Below are 15,419 nucleotides of genomic sequence, written 5' to 3' on the forward strand. Positions count from 1 at the left end.
GGATCCTTATTGTATCAAATGGATCATTATTAAATAGGTTATAATCTGATGCTCAAACTCCCCTGGATTTGTCCAGGAGAATCCCTCTTATCTGGGTGTTAATTCAAGCTGTGATTTAGGGCAAGTCCCCTCCTCTCTTTGAACCTTAGTTTCCTCATGTGTAGGAGAGTTAAGTACCCTGGTTTATAAGGGTGAATGAATGAAATGCACCCAGGTTCTGAGATCTCCTGGGCTGGGATGGGGTGATTTCAGGACTGGTGTAGTCCTGAGAGGTCCAGGATTTTACGGTATTTCTTGCTGTCCTCTGCAGGCATCCAGGGCATTGTGGATGCCTACCGCCAAGCCCTGCCCCAAGTTCGCCTCTATGGCCCCACCAACTTTGCACCCATCATCAACCATGTGGCCAGGTTTGCAGCCCAGGCTGCACATCAGGGGACTGCCTCGGTGAGAGTCGTGGGCAGCAGTGGCAGTGGTGGCAATCAAGGCCTTCCTTGAGGGTTATGGAACAAAGGACTTTTTTTTTTTTTTTTTTGAGATGGACTCTTGCTCTGTCACCCAGGCTGGAGTGCAGTGACACAATCTCGCTCACTGCAGCCTCCACCTCCTGGGTTCAAGTGATTCTCCTGCCTCAGCCTTCCTAATAGCTTGGATTACAGGCGTGTGCCACCATGCCCAGCTGGTTTTTATATTTTTAGTAGAGACAGGGTTTCACCATGTTGGCCAGGTGGTCGCAAACTCCTGACCTCAAGTGATCCAGCTGCCTTGGCCTCCTAAAGTGCTGGGATTACAGGCGTGAGCCATCGCACCCGGCCTGTAACAAGGGACTTCTTATGAGTGTGGGGATGTGTGGCTGGGGTGTTTGCAGGGGTTTGGGAGAGGATCTGTTTCAGGACATGAATGGGCTTGTCCCCAGCAATACTTCGTGCTGTTGCTGCTGACTGATGGTGCTGTGACCGATGTGGAAGCCACACGTGAGGCTGTGGTGCACGCCTCAAACCTGCCCATGTCAGTGATCATTGTGGGTGTGGGTGGTGCTGACTTTGAGGCTATGGAGCAGCTGGATGCTGATGGTGGACCCCTGCATACACGTTCTGGGCAGGCCGCTGCCCGCGACATTGTGCAGTTTGTACCCTACCGCCGGTTCCAGAATGTGAGTGGGTGCAAATTTGATCTGGGAGTTTACCCTTTCACTTTTCCCTGATGTGAGTAGGGTTGAGGCCCAAGGGATGCTCACCTTTTCCTCTAAGTCTGGGGTATGGTTGGGTTCTTGGGTATGAAATACAGATTTTGGGCAGCTGTTCTGGGCCACCACTGACTTTTCCCTTTTCTTGGCAGGCCCCTCGGGAGGCATTGGCACAGACCGTGCTCGCAGAAGTGCCCACACAACTGGTCTCATACTTCAGGGCCCAGGGTTGGGCCCCGCTCAAGCCACTTCCACCCTCAGCCAAGGGTCCTGCACAGGCCCCCCAGGCCTAGGTTCCCTTGGAGGCTGTGGCAAGTCCTCAATCCTGTGTCCCAGAGGTCCCTCTGGGCCACAACCCAACCCTTCTCACTCTCCTCAGTGCTAGCACTTTGTAGTTTTTGATACTTTTATACTTGTTTCTGCTTTTGCTGCTCTTGATCCAACCTTTGCTCCTGACAACCCTCATTCAATAAAGACCAGTGAAGACTAATGCTTTGCCACCACTCTGTGTGTTTTTAGGTGGGAGGCTGCTCTAAGCAATGTTTACATCCCCTCTCTGCACCTCAGTTTGTTGACTTAGGGGTTGTTAAGTGAAGGATGCCTCTGGTGTAAAGCCCCACTCAAAGTTGAGTATTTCTGGGCAGATACCTATTCATTCTAGAGACACTGACTCACTGTTTTTGAAAATACAGCCAGGGGTGGTGTCATGTACCTGTAATCCTCAGCTTGGGAGGCTGAGGTGGGAGGACTGCTTGAGCCCAGGAGTTCCAGAGCAGGTCTGGGCAACATAGCAAGACCCCATTACACACACAAGAAAAGGAAGTACAAAGTTTGAATGTAAGCTAAACACCCAGCCTTCACCTTCCCTCCCTCAGGGCAGAGCTGGACTGGGAATACAAAGATGGAAAGTGTCAGACCTCATAAAAAGTAGCAAAAGGAGAAGGATGGATGAGTTTTAAGGTGGAGCAAAGGCTATGTTAGACTTCCTGGAGGGGAAGGAGTAGTGGTAATTTTGGTCCTAAAGACAGGTGAAAATCCTGAATTTTTTTAACAGCTAATTTTTTCTTAATAGAGAATACATGTATTCATTGTAGAAAAATTCTGGCTGGGCGTGGTGGCTCATGCCTGTAATCCCAGCACTTTGGGAGGCTGAGGAGGGCAGATCATTTGAGGTCAGGAGTTCAAGACCAGCCTGGCCAACATGATGAAACCCCTTCTCTACTAAAAATACAGAAATTAGCTTGGTGTGGTGGTGGGCGCCAATAATTCCAACTACTCAGGAGGCTGAGGCAGGAGAATTGCTTGAACCCGGGAAGCGGAGGATGCAGAGAGCCAGTACTGCACCACTGCACCCCAGCCTGGGCTGCAGAGCAAGACTCTGTCTCAGAAAAGAAAAAAATTTTAAGTGCAGAAAAAATACCACTCAAACTCCCATGTCCTGATAAAACATTGGGCACATAACGTTTTGTCTACACATACTGTTTTAGCATGTGTTAAAATTTGTTTTTCTAATTTTAAAATATGTGCTTGTTAGTATGAAGTTATTTCAAATATAAATACTGTACAAATAGGCCAGGCACGGTGGCTCACACCTGTAATCCCAACACTTTGGGAGGCCGAGGCAGGCGGATCACAAGGTCAGGAGATTGAGACCATCCTGGCTAACATGGTGAAACCCTGTCTCTACTAAAAAATACAAAAAAATTAGCCGGGCGTGGTGGCAGGCGCCTGTGGTCCCAGCTACTTGGGAGGCTGAGGCAGGAGAATGGCGGGAACCCGGGAGGCAGAGCTTTCAGTGAGCCGAGATGGTGCCACTGCACTCCTGCCTGGGCGACAAAGCGAGACTCCCTCTCAAAAAAAAAAAAACAAAAAACACACACACACATTGTACAAATAGTGGAGTAGGTAAGGGCCCCTGTTTTTCCTAGATCTGAAAAACAGATTTTTATCAATGGGATATTTATACATACTACTTGGACCTTTTTATTTAATACATTTTGGTGTCTTACCTATCAGAACCTATTGCTTCTTTCCTTTTTTCTTTTTTGAGACGTAGTCTCTCTGTATTGCCCAGGCTGGAGTGCAATGGCACGATCTGCAACTTCTGCCTTCTGGGTTCAAGCGATTCTCCTGCTTCCGCCTCCCAAGTAACTGGGACTACAGGCACGCACCACCATGCCTGGCTAATTTTTGTGTTTTTAGTAGAGATGGGGTTTCACCATGTTGGCTGGTCTTGAACTCGAGACCTCAGGTGATCTGCCCACCTTGGCCTCCCAAAGTGCTGGGATAAGCCACTGCACCCGGCCATCTTTTTTTTTTTTTTTTTTCTTGGTGGGAGTGTAGCTTATTTAGCTAATCTCTTATTTATGGAGATTTGAGTCCTAGTTTCTTTCAATGCTATAATGAACATCCTTGTACATATATGTCTGTGCACTTAACTGGAATGTTTCTGAAGAAACAATTGTTCCTAAAAGTGGAAATGCTATATCAAAGGTTATATTTAAAATTTTAATAGATATTGCAAATTATCCTTCATAACAAATATTATGGTCAAACTTACCCCTTTTGTTAATCTGACAGGTAAAAAGAAGCAAAAAATCATTTTTAGTTTGAATTTCTTTCTTATTTTTTTTTTTTTTTTGAGATGGAGTCTCGCTCTGTCACCCAGGCTGGAGTGCAGTGGCGCGATCTCGGCTCACTGCAAGCTCCACCTCCTGGGTTCACGCCATTCTCCTGCCTCAGCCTCTCCGAGTAGCTGGGACTACAGGCGCCCGCCACCACGCCCGGCTAATTTTTTGTATTTTTAGTAGAGACGGGGTTTCACCGTGGTCTTGATCTCCTGACCTCGTGATCCACCCGCCTCGGCCTCCCAAAGTGCTGGGATTACAAGCGTGAGCCACTGCGCCCGGCCTTCATTTTTTATTTTATTTATTTTTTTTGTGACGGAGTCTCACTCTGTTGCCCAGGCTGGAGTGCAGTGGCACAATCTCAGCTCACTGCAACCTCCGCCTCCCAGGTTCAAGTGATTCTCCTGCCTCAGCCTCCTGAGTAGCTGGGATTACAGGCGTGCGCCAGCACGCCCGGCTGATTTTTGTATTTTTAGTAGAGACCGGGTTTCACCATATTGGTCAGGCTGGTCTCGAACTCCTGACCTCGTGATCTGCTCACCTCGGCATCCCAAAGTGCTGGAATTACAGGCGTGAGCCACCACGCCCAGCTTGAATTTATTTAAATATGAAGGATAGGTATCTTATATGGTTATTTGTAAATTATAGTTCTTCTCAATAGCCTATTCATAGTCTGCATGTATGTGTTATAGCTTTTATTTTGTTAAGGTTATTAGCCCCTTCATCTCATACATGTTGAAAATATTTCTTCCCAGGTTGTCTTTTTATAGTATCCTTTGGCATGTAGAATTCTTTTAATATGGACATATTATTTATGCCACTTTAACTTGCTTTTTAAAAAGTTATCCATATATCATTTATTATTATTACTATTTAGACAGAGTCTTGCTCTGTTGCCCAGGCTGGAGTGCAGTGGTGCGATCTCAGCTCACCGCAACCTCTGCCTCCCAGGTTCAAGCGATTCTCCTGCCTCAGCTTCCCTAGTAGCTGGGATTACAGGCACCCACCAGCACACCCAGCTAATTTTTTGTTTGTTTGTTTGTTTTGAGACGGAGTCTCGCTGTGTCGCCCGGGGTGGAGTGCAGTGGCGCGATCTCGGCTCACTGCAAGCTCCACCTCCCAGGTTCAAGCAATTCTCCTGCCTCAGCCTCCTGAGTAGCTGGGACTACAGGTGCCTGCCACCATGCCCGGCTAATTTTTTTGTATTTTTTTAGTAGAGATGGGGTTTCACAATGTTGGCCAGACTGGTCTCGAACTCTCAACCTCAGGTGATCCGCCCACCTCGGCTTCCCAAAGTGCTGGGATTACAGGTGTGAGCCACCATGCCCAGCCTATATATCATTAATTACTTTCAGTGGCTTCAGACATTCTCTTATATTACCATTTCTATTGGCTGCTTATTTTTTATAACAGTTTATCTGCTTGGTTACTAAGTTTCCAATTTTCTTTATAAACAACACTGTGTTAAATTTCCTTATAAATATTACCTTTGAATACATCTATGTATGCTATGGATAAATTCTTAGGAATGGAATTTCTATGAGTAAAGAGTACAAACAGTTGTAAGGCTTTTGGTTCCTGTTGTGAAACTGCCCTCCAGCAAAGCTGCATTAGTTCATAATTCTAAACTTAGGCTTTGATAAACGAAAAATAAAAATAGGCCTCGAGAGCACTCAGTGGGGTCTCTTTCATCTTCAAATTATAAAAAAATTCCCCAGATTATTTATTTATTTACTTGAGACAGAGTCTCACTCTGTCGTCAGGCTGGAGTGCAGTGGCATGATCTTGGCCCACTGCAACCTCTGCCTCCCGATTCAAGTGATTTCCTGCCTCAGTCTCCCAAGTAGCTGGGACTACAGGCACATGCCACAACACCCAGCTAATTTTTGTATCTTTAGTAGAGATGGGGTTTCACCATGTTGGCCAGGATGGTCTTGATCTCCTGACCTCATGATCCACCCTCCTCAGCCTCCCAAAGTGCTGGGACTACAGGCATGAGACACCACGCCAGGCCAAATTTCACTTCTTAAAGGTATAAACACTATTAATAGTCTGTATATTCTTCTAAAGCATGAACACATTGGGAAGGTGTTAATGCCTACATCTTATTTTTTTGTAGGAGTATACCAGTCTCTTATTCATGGAGATTTGAATCCCAGTTTTTTTCAAACAATGCTATAATGAACATCTTTGTACACGTAGTATCTTTGTGCACTTAACAGGAATGTTTCTGAAGAATTTGTTCCTAAAAGTGGAAGTGCTAGATCAAAGGGTATATTTAAAATTTTAATAGATATTGCACATTGCCCTCCAAGATGGTGCATGTTGCTTTGCTCATTCTGGTCCTCCTTTCCTACCCCTAGGTAGAACTCATTAATCCTTTGTTGCTTTCTCCTCCGTCTTTTTTCCCTGCAATTCCACTTTTGATCCTTAGAGTGAAGAATTCTTGGATCTGTAAATGCACTGTCCTGTTTCCTGGAGCCTCTTCTTTCCCCTGTCAGGCTCCTCGAGGGCAGGGACTGGTGAACACTAAATCATCTATGCTGTGCCTCACACAGAGTTGGGAACTCAGGTCTCAGTAAGACAACCTATGTAGGGGCTACCAGGCCTGCATCAGCTCTGTGACTCAGAAGCTTCCTAGAGGTTATAAAGTCTCCTTAGCTTTTGAGTGTGTACCTGCAGAAAGGGGGTAGCTACCCCTCCACCTGTACCTAGCAGGAGTTGGGGACTTTCCCACTGAGCACAAAGGTAGGTTCAGGCTGCCTGCAGCTCTGCAGTTAGAGGACAGCCTCTGGAGGAAGGTGGGCCTGGGTACTGCTCTGGTGCTGCCTTTCACTAGCTGTGTGACATTGAACAAGTTTCCTGACCTGAGCAGCTTCCCTCTCTGGTTGTGAGAATGAAGTTGGGTAACGTGTGTAATGTCCACAGCACTGTTTCTTGTACGTGGTAGGCACTCCATAAACAGGAGCCGCTATTATGATCTTGATCTAGACTTCTCCAAGAAAAGAGGGTGCATTGGGAAGTCACCCCCACCATACTTAGATGCAGCGGCAGCCAGAGCTCTCCCAACAGAGCCCCCCGAAGCACTGATCCAGCATCCTTCAGCAGAACTCAATTCTACTCCAACAATCAGCATGTTTAATGGGGCCCCCCTGTGGCACTGCCCTCTGCCCCCTCTGAGGTTCGCACACCATGGGCACGGACTCGATACAAGCACGTGAAATGGGGGTGGCCCCAGTTGCTTAGAATCTGGATCTTCACCTTGGGAAAGGCAGCTGGGGGGTCATTCTGGGAAGACAAATAGATCATGCCAAGGGCTGCCCTCCTCCTGGGTCATTCATCCCTCACTGCCCCACTCCCTTGGCACCTTTACCCTAGAGACAAACACACCTGCAGGTGGAAAGTCTGAATCTCCGATTTCTCAACATCGAAGGTGAATTTCCCCAAAAAAACTTCAGTTTCATCATCAACCTGGAGGCCCTGGTGGGTGAAGAGTGAAAGGAGGAACTATGAGGGGGACAGGTGGAGGGGGAAGAAGAAAACTTTGCTGAGGATCTTCTATGTATTCAATAGCTATATGTATGTTCTCATGTATTTTTTGATGGTCGTATACTGTAATTCAGAATGTGGGCTCTAAGAAACCAGGCTTTTATTTATTTATTTATTTATTTTGAGACAGAGTGTCGCTCTGTCACCCAGGCTGGAGTGCAGTGGTGAGATCTTGGCTTACTGCAAGCTCTGCCTCCCGGGAAGAAACCAGGTTTTTTTATTTATTTATTTATTTATTTATTTATTTATTTATTTTGAGATGGAGTCTTGCTCTGTTGCCCAGGCTGGAGTGCAGTGGCGCGATCTCTGCTCACTGCAAGCTCCGCCTCCCGGGTTCAAGCCATTCTCCTGCCTCCGCCTCCCGAGTAGCTGGGACTACAGGCACCCACCACCACGCCCGGCTAATTTTTTGTATTTTTAGGAGAGACGAGGTTTCACCATGTTAGCCAGGAAGGTCTTGATCTCCTGACCTCGTGATCCGCCTGCCTCGGCCTCCCAAAGTGCTGGGATTACAGGCGTGAGCCACTGCGCCCGGCTGAAACCAGGTTTTAAATTTAATCCTGCCAACTGTTAGTTGTGTTACCTTGGACAAATAACGTCCCCTCTCTGAGCATTACTTTCTTCATCTTTAAAGGGGGAGATAATAACAGTACATCATAGGTTGTTATGTGGGTGCACAGCAGGCGCGGTGGCTCATGCCTGTAATCAGCATTTCAGAAGGCCAAGGAGGGCGGATCACTTGAGGTCGGGAGTTTGAGACCATCCAGGCCAACATGGTGAAACCCCATCTCTACTAAAAATACAAAAATTAGCCGGGCATGGTGACGCACGCCTGTAATTCCAGCTACTCGGGAGGATGAGGCACAAGAATCGCTTGAATCCCAGAGGCTGAGGTTGCAGTGAGCTGAGATTGCACCACTGCACTCCAGCAGCCTGGGTGACAAGAGCGAGACTCTGTCTCAAAAACAACAACAAAGGCCGGGCGCAGTGGCTCACGCTTGTAATCCCAGCACTTTGGGAGGCCGAGGCGGGTGGATCACGAGGTCAGGAGATCGAGACCACGGTGAAACCCCGTCTCTACTAAAAATACAAAAAATTAGCCGGGCGTGGTGGCGGGCGCCTGTAGTCCCAGCTACTCGGAGAGGCTGAGGCAGGAGAATGGCGTGAACCCGGGAGGCGGAGCTTGCAGTGAGCCGAGACTGCGCCACTGCACTCCAGCCTGGGTGAGAGAGCGAGAATCTGTCTCAAAAAAAAACACAAAAAACAAAAAACAAAAAACAACAAAATAAGAATGCCTGTAAACTGCTTGGCACGGAGTGCTTTGCAAGCAAGAACTAATATCTGGATATGGTTATGACTATAACCTACAGCAGCTCTGAGAGGCAAATAGTAGTATCTCCATTTTATAGATGAGCAAGCGAAGACTCAGATAATGGCACCAGTTCTCAAGACTGCTTGGGGCTCTCTAGGCAAAATCCCCCACCTCCTGACCTCGTCCGCACTCACAAAGACCGCGAAATCGCGGGGGGCGCTGTTGGCTCCTCCGGTGTGCTCCACCCTGGGCGGTGGATGCTGCAGAGTGATGTCGCTCAGCTGCACTCGGCCCGGCAGTTGGATCACCACCTGGCCTTGGTCGCCTTCAAAAGCCCAGCAATTCCCAGGGAACACGTGGGGCTGCAGGCGGGCGGAGGGACCATCAGAACCGTCGGACAGAGCGACTGCTGCCGCTCCCCAGCCCGGGCCTCAGCTCGACCCCATCCCTCGGCCCGCCCGGAGCTCCTCCTCCAGCCCGCCCAGGACCCAGTCCCCAGCATTGCCAGGTCTCTCCTTGGGTTAAACGCCATCCTCGGGCTCGTCCAGAGCCCGACCCAGGCCAAGCCAGGCCCCGCCTAGCGCCACGCCCTCGGCTCAACCAAGCTCCGCCTGTAGGGCGGGGTTTTGATGCTTTTCCCAGCGTCCCGCCCCGGCTCCCATCCCGGGATGTTTCCAGACCCACCTCCAGGATAACCGTGGGAGGCCGTGCGTAGTTCCAGAAGCTGAAGCGATTCCAGAAGTAGGCAGTGTTCCTGTCTGCGTAGTCGTGGGATGTCTTCTGCAGGTCGATGGAGGCTCCTGGAACAGTGAGAAGTAACCCTCAGAGGCTCCCAGGCCTTGCCTGGGGTTGGGGCGCGGCGGGGGTCGGGGGCTGTCCGAGGCTCTGTCTTCGGCCCGTCAGGTGCATGGGTCTGTCTGTGTCAGTGTCTTGGCCTCTTTCCTGTCTGCGTCTCTGTCTTCCAGTGTCTCCGGGTCTTACCCACAGAGCTCAAAGCATAGTCGGGCTTCCGCACAAAGTCCTCATTCAGCTTCTGGAACACGAGCTTGGCCACTCTCTGAAAGGAGGGAGGGCGAGGCCTGGAGGGGCGAGGCTTGCGGGCTGCTTTTACAGGTGGACGGGACCTCTGGGAGCTGGCTGCTTTGGGATGGACTTCGTGGGCACCGGGAGAGATCCCGCAGGGCTCTGGGCGGAGCTTAAGTCTCAGGACCCTGGGAGTAGGGATCCATCAGGGGTTTCCAAGGTGGACCGGGGCTCACCTCGCTGTTGGCTGCCCGAACAGTGGACACCTCCTTGTGGAGTTTATCCAGCTCGGCCTGGAGCTGCTGCAGCTGCTGCCCCTGGGAGCGCACGCGCTGGTGGTACTCACTAGAGGTGGGAGGTGGGCGCCGTGGGGTTGGCTCCGTGTCCCCCTGGACACCTCCCAAAGGCCCCCACGCCTTCCAGGTTCTCAAAGAAGCAACTTTGAGCCCCCCAATTTCCCACCCTAGGTGTCCTCTTTCACCTTAGAGTCAGCATCTCCTTAGGTTCCTGTTGGATGAAGGGACAAAACACAGAGCCGCTCAGCTCCGGTCGTCCTTGCTCCTACCTCAACCTGGAAACGGCCAGGGCTTCCTTTTTGAAGACTGTGTCCCCTTTCCTCGACTCCTCCTTGACCTCCCAGTATCAGAGACCCCAAGAGACCCTCAAGCACAATCCCTCATAAATCTGTTTATATCCAGCCCTTCTTAAGGATTGTAGCCTCTGGCACTACCCCCACCCCAGCAGACCAACAGTCCAGGGGACCCCCACAATCTCCAGGTTCACAACCTGCCAGCCCCCGACCCCAGGACAGTCTCCCCAACTCACATTCTCCAAAGGAGAGACCAGGTACAGAAGCCCCAGCCAGAATGCTGCGGAAAGAGAGGAAGGGGTCTCAGGAGAAGGAAAAGGAAGAGAATGGGTTTCCCCGGCAAAGCGGGACAGTGGAAAGAGGCTTGAGGGGGTTAAGCCTGGGGAGGACCGTGGGAGTCTGAGGGGGAATTAGGGGGTTCTGCAGGGGAATGCCAGGAGCTGCAGGAGCGAGGATGTAGGAGAAAATGTGCTGGGTTTGCCTCCAAAGCACCCAGGGCAGGGGCTCCAGGAAATTCACTGCCCCTCACCTGACAGAAAGAGGCTCAGCAGCGACACAGCCGTGAACAGGAAGCGGATGGAACAGACCTCCCTGAGGAACCGGAGGGAGGCTGAGGCCCCGACCTGCTCAACCCTCCAGTCCCCACCCCAGTGTCCTAGACCCAGCTCCTGCCAACATGACTCAATCAGATCTGAATCGGCTCAAGCGCCAGCAAGGTCCCGGCCCTGCTCCCCACCCCCTCCAAAGAGCGGCCCCTGGGGCGCCAGCGTCCCTCCCTCTGACCTGTACATGCTGACCAGCACGTCTCCTGCCAGGGATAACAACACGCTCAGCCCCTGGAAGAGCAGGCCTGAGGCCAGGACAGAGGGTCAGAGAGGGGCCCACGGCAGGGAGAGGCGGGGGCTCAGCCAGCGTGGTGTCCGGGTTCAGAAGGGGCTTGGGAGGGGCCGGGGGTGGGCCTGGGGCTCACGAAGAGAGGGGTGGGCTAGGATAATTAGATGGGGGCTAGGAGAATGAGTTGAGGCTCGGAGAGGGGCTCGATACTCAAATGGGGGCCGGGGGCTCAGAGAGAACTGGAGTTCGGAGAGGGGAACCCGAGGGTCAGAGGGGATCGCAGCTGGCCTGGCCCGTACTCAGAAAGCTCTTGAACACCCGCGGGGGAGGCATCTCCTGCCTCATATCCAGGGTCGGGAGAAGGTCGAGCGGCTCCTCAGAGACTACTGGAGACCCAGTCGGTTCTGCGGGAACCCAAGGGCTCCATTGGGGCCTTGCGGACCACAGACCTATTTTCCCCTCGAGACCCGGCCGCAGATTGCTCAGTCCAGAAGCCAGAAAGCTGGGAAGCCTCTCACAGGCTTTGGTCCCACGGCAGCCCTATCCCAGCTCCCGCTCCGCCCTCTGAAGCCCCGCCCCTCAGGGAGGCTCCGTCAAGAGTTGGTCTCCCGGCCGGACGCGGTGGCTCACGCCTGTAATCTCAGCGATTTGGGAGGCCGAGGCGGGCGGATCACCTGAGATCGGGAGTTCGAGGCCAGCCTGATTAACATGGAGAAACCCCGTCTCTACTAAAAACACAAAAATTGGCCGGGCATGGTGGCGCACTCCTGTAATCCCAGCTACTCGGGAGGCTGAGGCGGGAGAATCGTTTGAACCCGGGAGGCGGAGGTTGCGGTGAGCCGAGATCATGCCATTGCATGGCATGGGCAACAAGAGCGAAACTCCGTTGCATAAAAAAAAAAAGAGTTGGTCCCACCCACAAACGGATGACCCGCCCCCAGCCTTAGATCTTGGTGGAACCCAATTGTCCTGGGAGCTACTCACGCTAACATTGAGGCCACGCCTCCTCGGTGACACCCAACCACAAGATTTTCCCCGCCCCTTCCCATAACCGTCCAGGACACCGAGGCTCCGCCCCTTAAGGGATCTCATTTAGCACCATCCCTTTACCCTACAGGACCCACCTTGTAGGAGGTGCCCAGATATCATCTTAGCCCCGTCCCCGCCCAGCACCGCCCTTTAGGCCCCGCCCCCTCCACTGGCTCACCCGGGGTAGACTCCGCCCGCACCCGAGGCCCCGCCCCTCACGGTTGCCGCGCCACAGGCTGTCTGCCAGTTGTGGCTCCGAGGCGCCGGCTTCTGCTGAGAGCTTCCTGCCCATGTGGTTCCTCCGGGCACTCCCGCGCTCAAGGCGGGCTCACCGCAGCTCGGGCCCCGGGCTCTTCTGCCCTCGGGCTCCCCAGGCCCCGGCCCCGCTGACCGGAGCCCTTTGCTGTCCTCCGAGGTGATGCTCATTGAGCTGTTCTCGCTGAAAAAGTCGGGGGTGTGCTTGCGCGAGGACGCGGCCGAGCCCGGGCGGGAGCTTCGCCGCATCCTGACGCCCTGCTGCTTAGTCACTGAGGCTAAAGCCGCCGCCGCGGTCGCCAAGGCCCTGGGGCCTCCTTCAGCCGCTGCGCGCCGCGGGGACCCCACGGACCCTGCGTGAAGCCGGCAGGCCCCGCGGCCGCATCTGCCCTCCCGCTGTGTCCCGGCCGGCTGCTGACGTCACAGAGGAGCCTCGGTCTCCGCGGGCTGCCCTGGCCGCGCGTTACGGAGCTGGCCGTGACGTCACCGGGAGCTGTAACCATGGTAGCCTTTCCTTCTGACTTTGTTGTTGTTGTTTAAGAGACAGGGTCTTTCTCATTGCCCAGGCTGGAGTGCAGTGGCCTGATCATAGCTCATTGTAACTTCGAACTCCTGGGCTCAAGTGATCCTCCTGCCTCGGCCTCCCAAAGCGCTGGGAGTACAGGCGTCAGCCACCGCGCCCGGCCTCTTTTAAAGCAAGCGATGATGTTACTGCACTTCCCAGAAAACCCCATCCAAAGTGGCACTCAGTCTGTAACAGTTTTTTTCTTTCTTTTTTGTTTTTTTTTGAGATGGAGTCTCACTCTGTTGCCCAGGCTGGAGTGCAATGGCGCGATCTTGGTCCACTGCAACCTCCGCCTCCCGGGTTCAAGCGATTCTCCTGCCTCAGCCTCCTGAGTAGCTAGGATTACAGGCATGCACCACCACGTCTGGCTAATTTTGTACTTTTAGTAGAGACGGGGTTTCTCCATGTTAGTCAGGCTGGTCTTGAACTCCCGATCTCAGGCGATCCACCTGCCTCGGCCTCCTAAAGTGCTGGGATTACAGGCATGAGCCACTGCGCCCAGCACTTTTTTTTTTTTTTTTTTTTTTTTTTTTTGAGACAGAGTCCTGCTCTGTCGCCCAGGCTGGAGGGCAGTAGTGCAATCTCGGCTCAGTGCAACCTCCGCCTCCCGGGTTCAAGCGATTCTCCTGCCTCAGCCTCCCGAGTAGCTGGGATTACAGACACCCACCATCATGCCTGGCTAATTTTTGTATTTTTGTAGAGACGGCGTTTTACCATGTTGGCCAGGCTGGTCTTGAACTCCTGACCTCAGGTTATCCGCCTGCCTGGGGCTCCCAAAGTGCTGAGATTACAGGAGTCAGCCACTGTGCCTGGCCTCTTTTAAAGCAAGCGATGATGTCACAGCACTTCCTAGAAAACCCCATCTAAAATTGCACTTAGCAAATACCAGTTTCTATCCCCCTTCCCTGTTTTGTTTTTCTCCTCAGCACGTGTCACTAACATGCTATATATTTCATTTCTTTCTTTTTTTGAGATGGGGTCTCGCTCTGTTGCCCAGGCTGGAGTGCAGTGGCACGATCTCAGCTCACTGCAGCCTCCATCTCCTGGCCTCAAGCAATCCTCCTGCCTCAGCCTCTTGAGTAGCTGGGACTACAGGCTTGCACCACCACACCCAGCTAATTTTTGTATTTTTTTTTTTTTTTTTTTTTTTTTTTTGAGACGGAGTCTCGCTCTGTCACCCAGGCTGGAGTGCAGTGGCACGATCTCAGCTCACTGCAAGCTCCGCCTCCTGGGTTCACGCCATTCTCCTGCCTCTCCGAGTAGCTGGGACTACAGGCGCCCGCCACCACGCCCGGCTAATTTTTTTGTATTTTTAGTAGAGACGGGGTTTCACCGTGGTCTCGATCTCCTGACCTCGTGATCCGCCTGCCTCGGCCTCCCCAAGTGCTGGGATTACAAGTGTGAGCCACCGCGCCCGGCCAATTTTTGTATTTTTTGTAGAGATGGGGTCTCGCTATGTTGCCTAGCCTGGTCTTCAACTCCTGACCTCAAGTGATACACCACTTCTGCCTCCGAAAGTGCTGAGATTACAGATGTGAGCCACCATGCCCGGCCCGTTTATTTATTTCCTTATTGCCTGCCATGCCCACTAGAACATAAACTTAATCAGGGCACAGATTTTCATTCACTACTGTATCCTCCAGCACCTAGATAAGCCTAGCATGTAGTAGGTGCTCAAATATTTGCAAATAATGAATGTTAAGAAGGAGCAGGGCATCACTCAGGCCACTTCTAAATACTTAGTCCCCTTTGCTCTGCAAGCCCTTCAGCCCCCTCCTCTCATCCTAGACATCAGGTCAGAGAGCTCATTCAGGATCTGTAGGTCCCTCCCCCAGACCCATGTTTCCCAGGGGTCTGTGGGTTGAGAATTCAGCACCCACCAATCATCATACCCACACTCAGGCTGCACACCTGAGCCATGGAGGAAAGAATGAGGAATCAGATGGTCACAGCCAGAAGACTAGAGGTCCCCAAACTCTTGCTATGTAACAGAATATCAGTGCAGCTTATAGAAATTCAGCTTCCCAGGCACACCTTGTGATTCTACTGCAGATACTGCGGAATTTGAGTTGGCCCAGGAATGTGCTTTTGTTTTGTTTTTATTTTTTAGACACAGTCTTGATCTGTGGCTAGGCTGGAATACAATGGTACGATCTTGGCTCACTGCAACCTCTGCCTCCTGGGTTCAAGCAATTATCCCGCCTCAGCCTCCAAAATAGCTGGGATTACAGGCATGTGCCACCATGCCTGGCTAACTTTTTTTTTTTTTTTTTGGTATTTTTAGTAGAGACGGGGTTGCACTATGTTGGCTAGGGTGGTCTCGAACTCCTGACCTCAGGTGATCCGCCCACCTCGGCCTCCTAAAGTGCTGGGATTACAGGTATGAGCCACTGTGCCCGGCTAAAGCATGCATTTTTTTTTTTTTTTTTTTTTTCTGAGATGGAGTCTTGCTC

General features: G+C 51.8%; 2 protein-coding genes across 17 annotated transcripts in view; one reads left to right on the forward strand and one right to left on the reverse strand.

The window, feature by feature from the left end:
* LOC100581084 (RNA-binding protein 12) overlaps positions 1–1,673 on the forward strand; it is a 39,166-nt gene extending 37,493 nt beyond the window's left edge. For 13 of the 15 annotated variants that reach the window (XR_004033104.1, XM_003273576.3, XM_012511778.2 and 10 more), the window contains 3 exons: positions 311–444; positions 914–1,150; positions 1,336–1,673. Coding sequence is in view for 13 of the 15 variants with exons in the window: in XM_003273576.3 (XP_003273624.1) it covers positions 311–444; positions 914–1,150; positions 1,336–1,476 (512 nt within the window). In the remaining 2 variants the exon portion in view is untranslated. Of the gene's footprint in view, positions 1–310; positions 445–913 lie in introns of all 15 variants that reach the window. The other 2 variants (XM_030826752.1, XR_004033105.1) reach the window with 2 other exon arrangements.
* A 5,248-nt stretch (positions 1,674–6,921) lies between these two features.
* SPAG4 (sperm associated antigen 4) lies at positions 6,922–12,891 on the reverse strand. Of its 2 annotated transcripts, none has more exons than XM_003273583.3 (12): positions 12,347–12,891; positions 11,417–11,521; positions 11,067–11,133; positions 10,813–10,874; positions 10,520–10,563; positions 10,176–10,201; positions 9,931–10,039; positions 9,653–9,728; positions 9,356–9,471; positions 8,866–9,033; positions 7,201–7,290; positions 6,922–7,098 (listed from the first exon to the last, which is right to left on the reverse strand). In XM_003273583.3, exons 1-12 carry the CDS (start codon positions 12,648–12,650, stop codon positions 6,949–6,951), a joined length of 1,317 nt encoding a protein of 438 aa, XP_003273631.1. In that variant the 5' UTR covers positions 12,651–12,891; the 3' UTR covers positions 6,922–6,948. The 2 variants fall into 2 exon arrangements, with proteins under 2 accessions (XP_003273631.1, XP_012367234.1); XM_012511780.2 differs by having other exon boundaries at positions 12,366–12,438.
* Positions 12,892–15,419: the final 2,528 nt, after the last annotated feature.

The sequence above is a fragment of the Nomascus leucogenys genome, chromosome 13 (assembly GCF_006542625.1).
Source record: "Nomascus leucogenys isolate Asia chromosome 13, Asia_NLE_v1, whole genome shotgun sequence".
Classification (NCBI taxonomy): Eukaryota; Metazoa; Chordata; class Mammalia; order Primates; family Hylobatidae; genus Nomascus; species Nomascus leucogenys.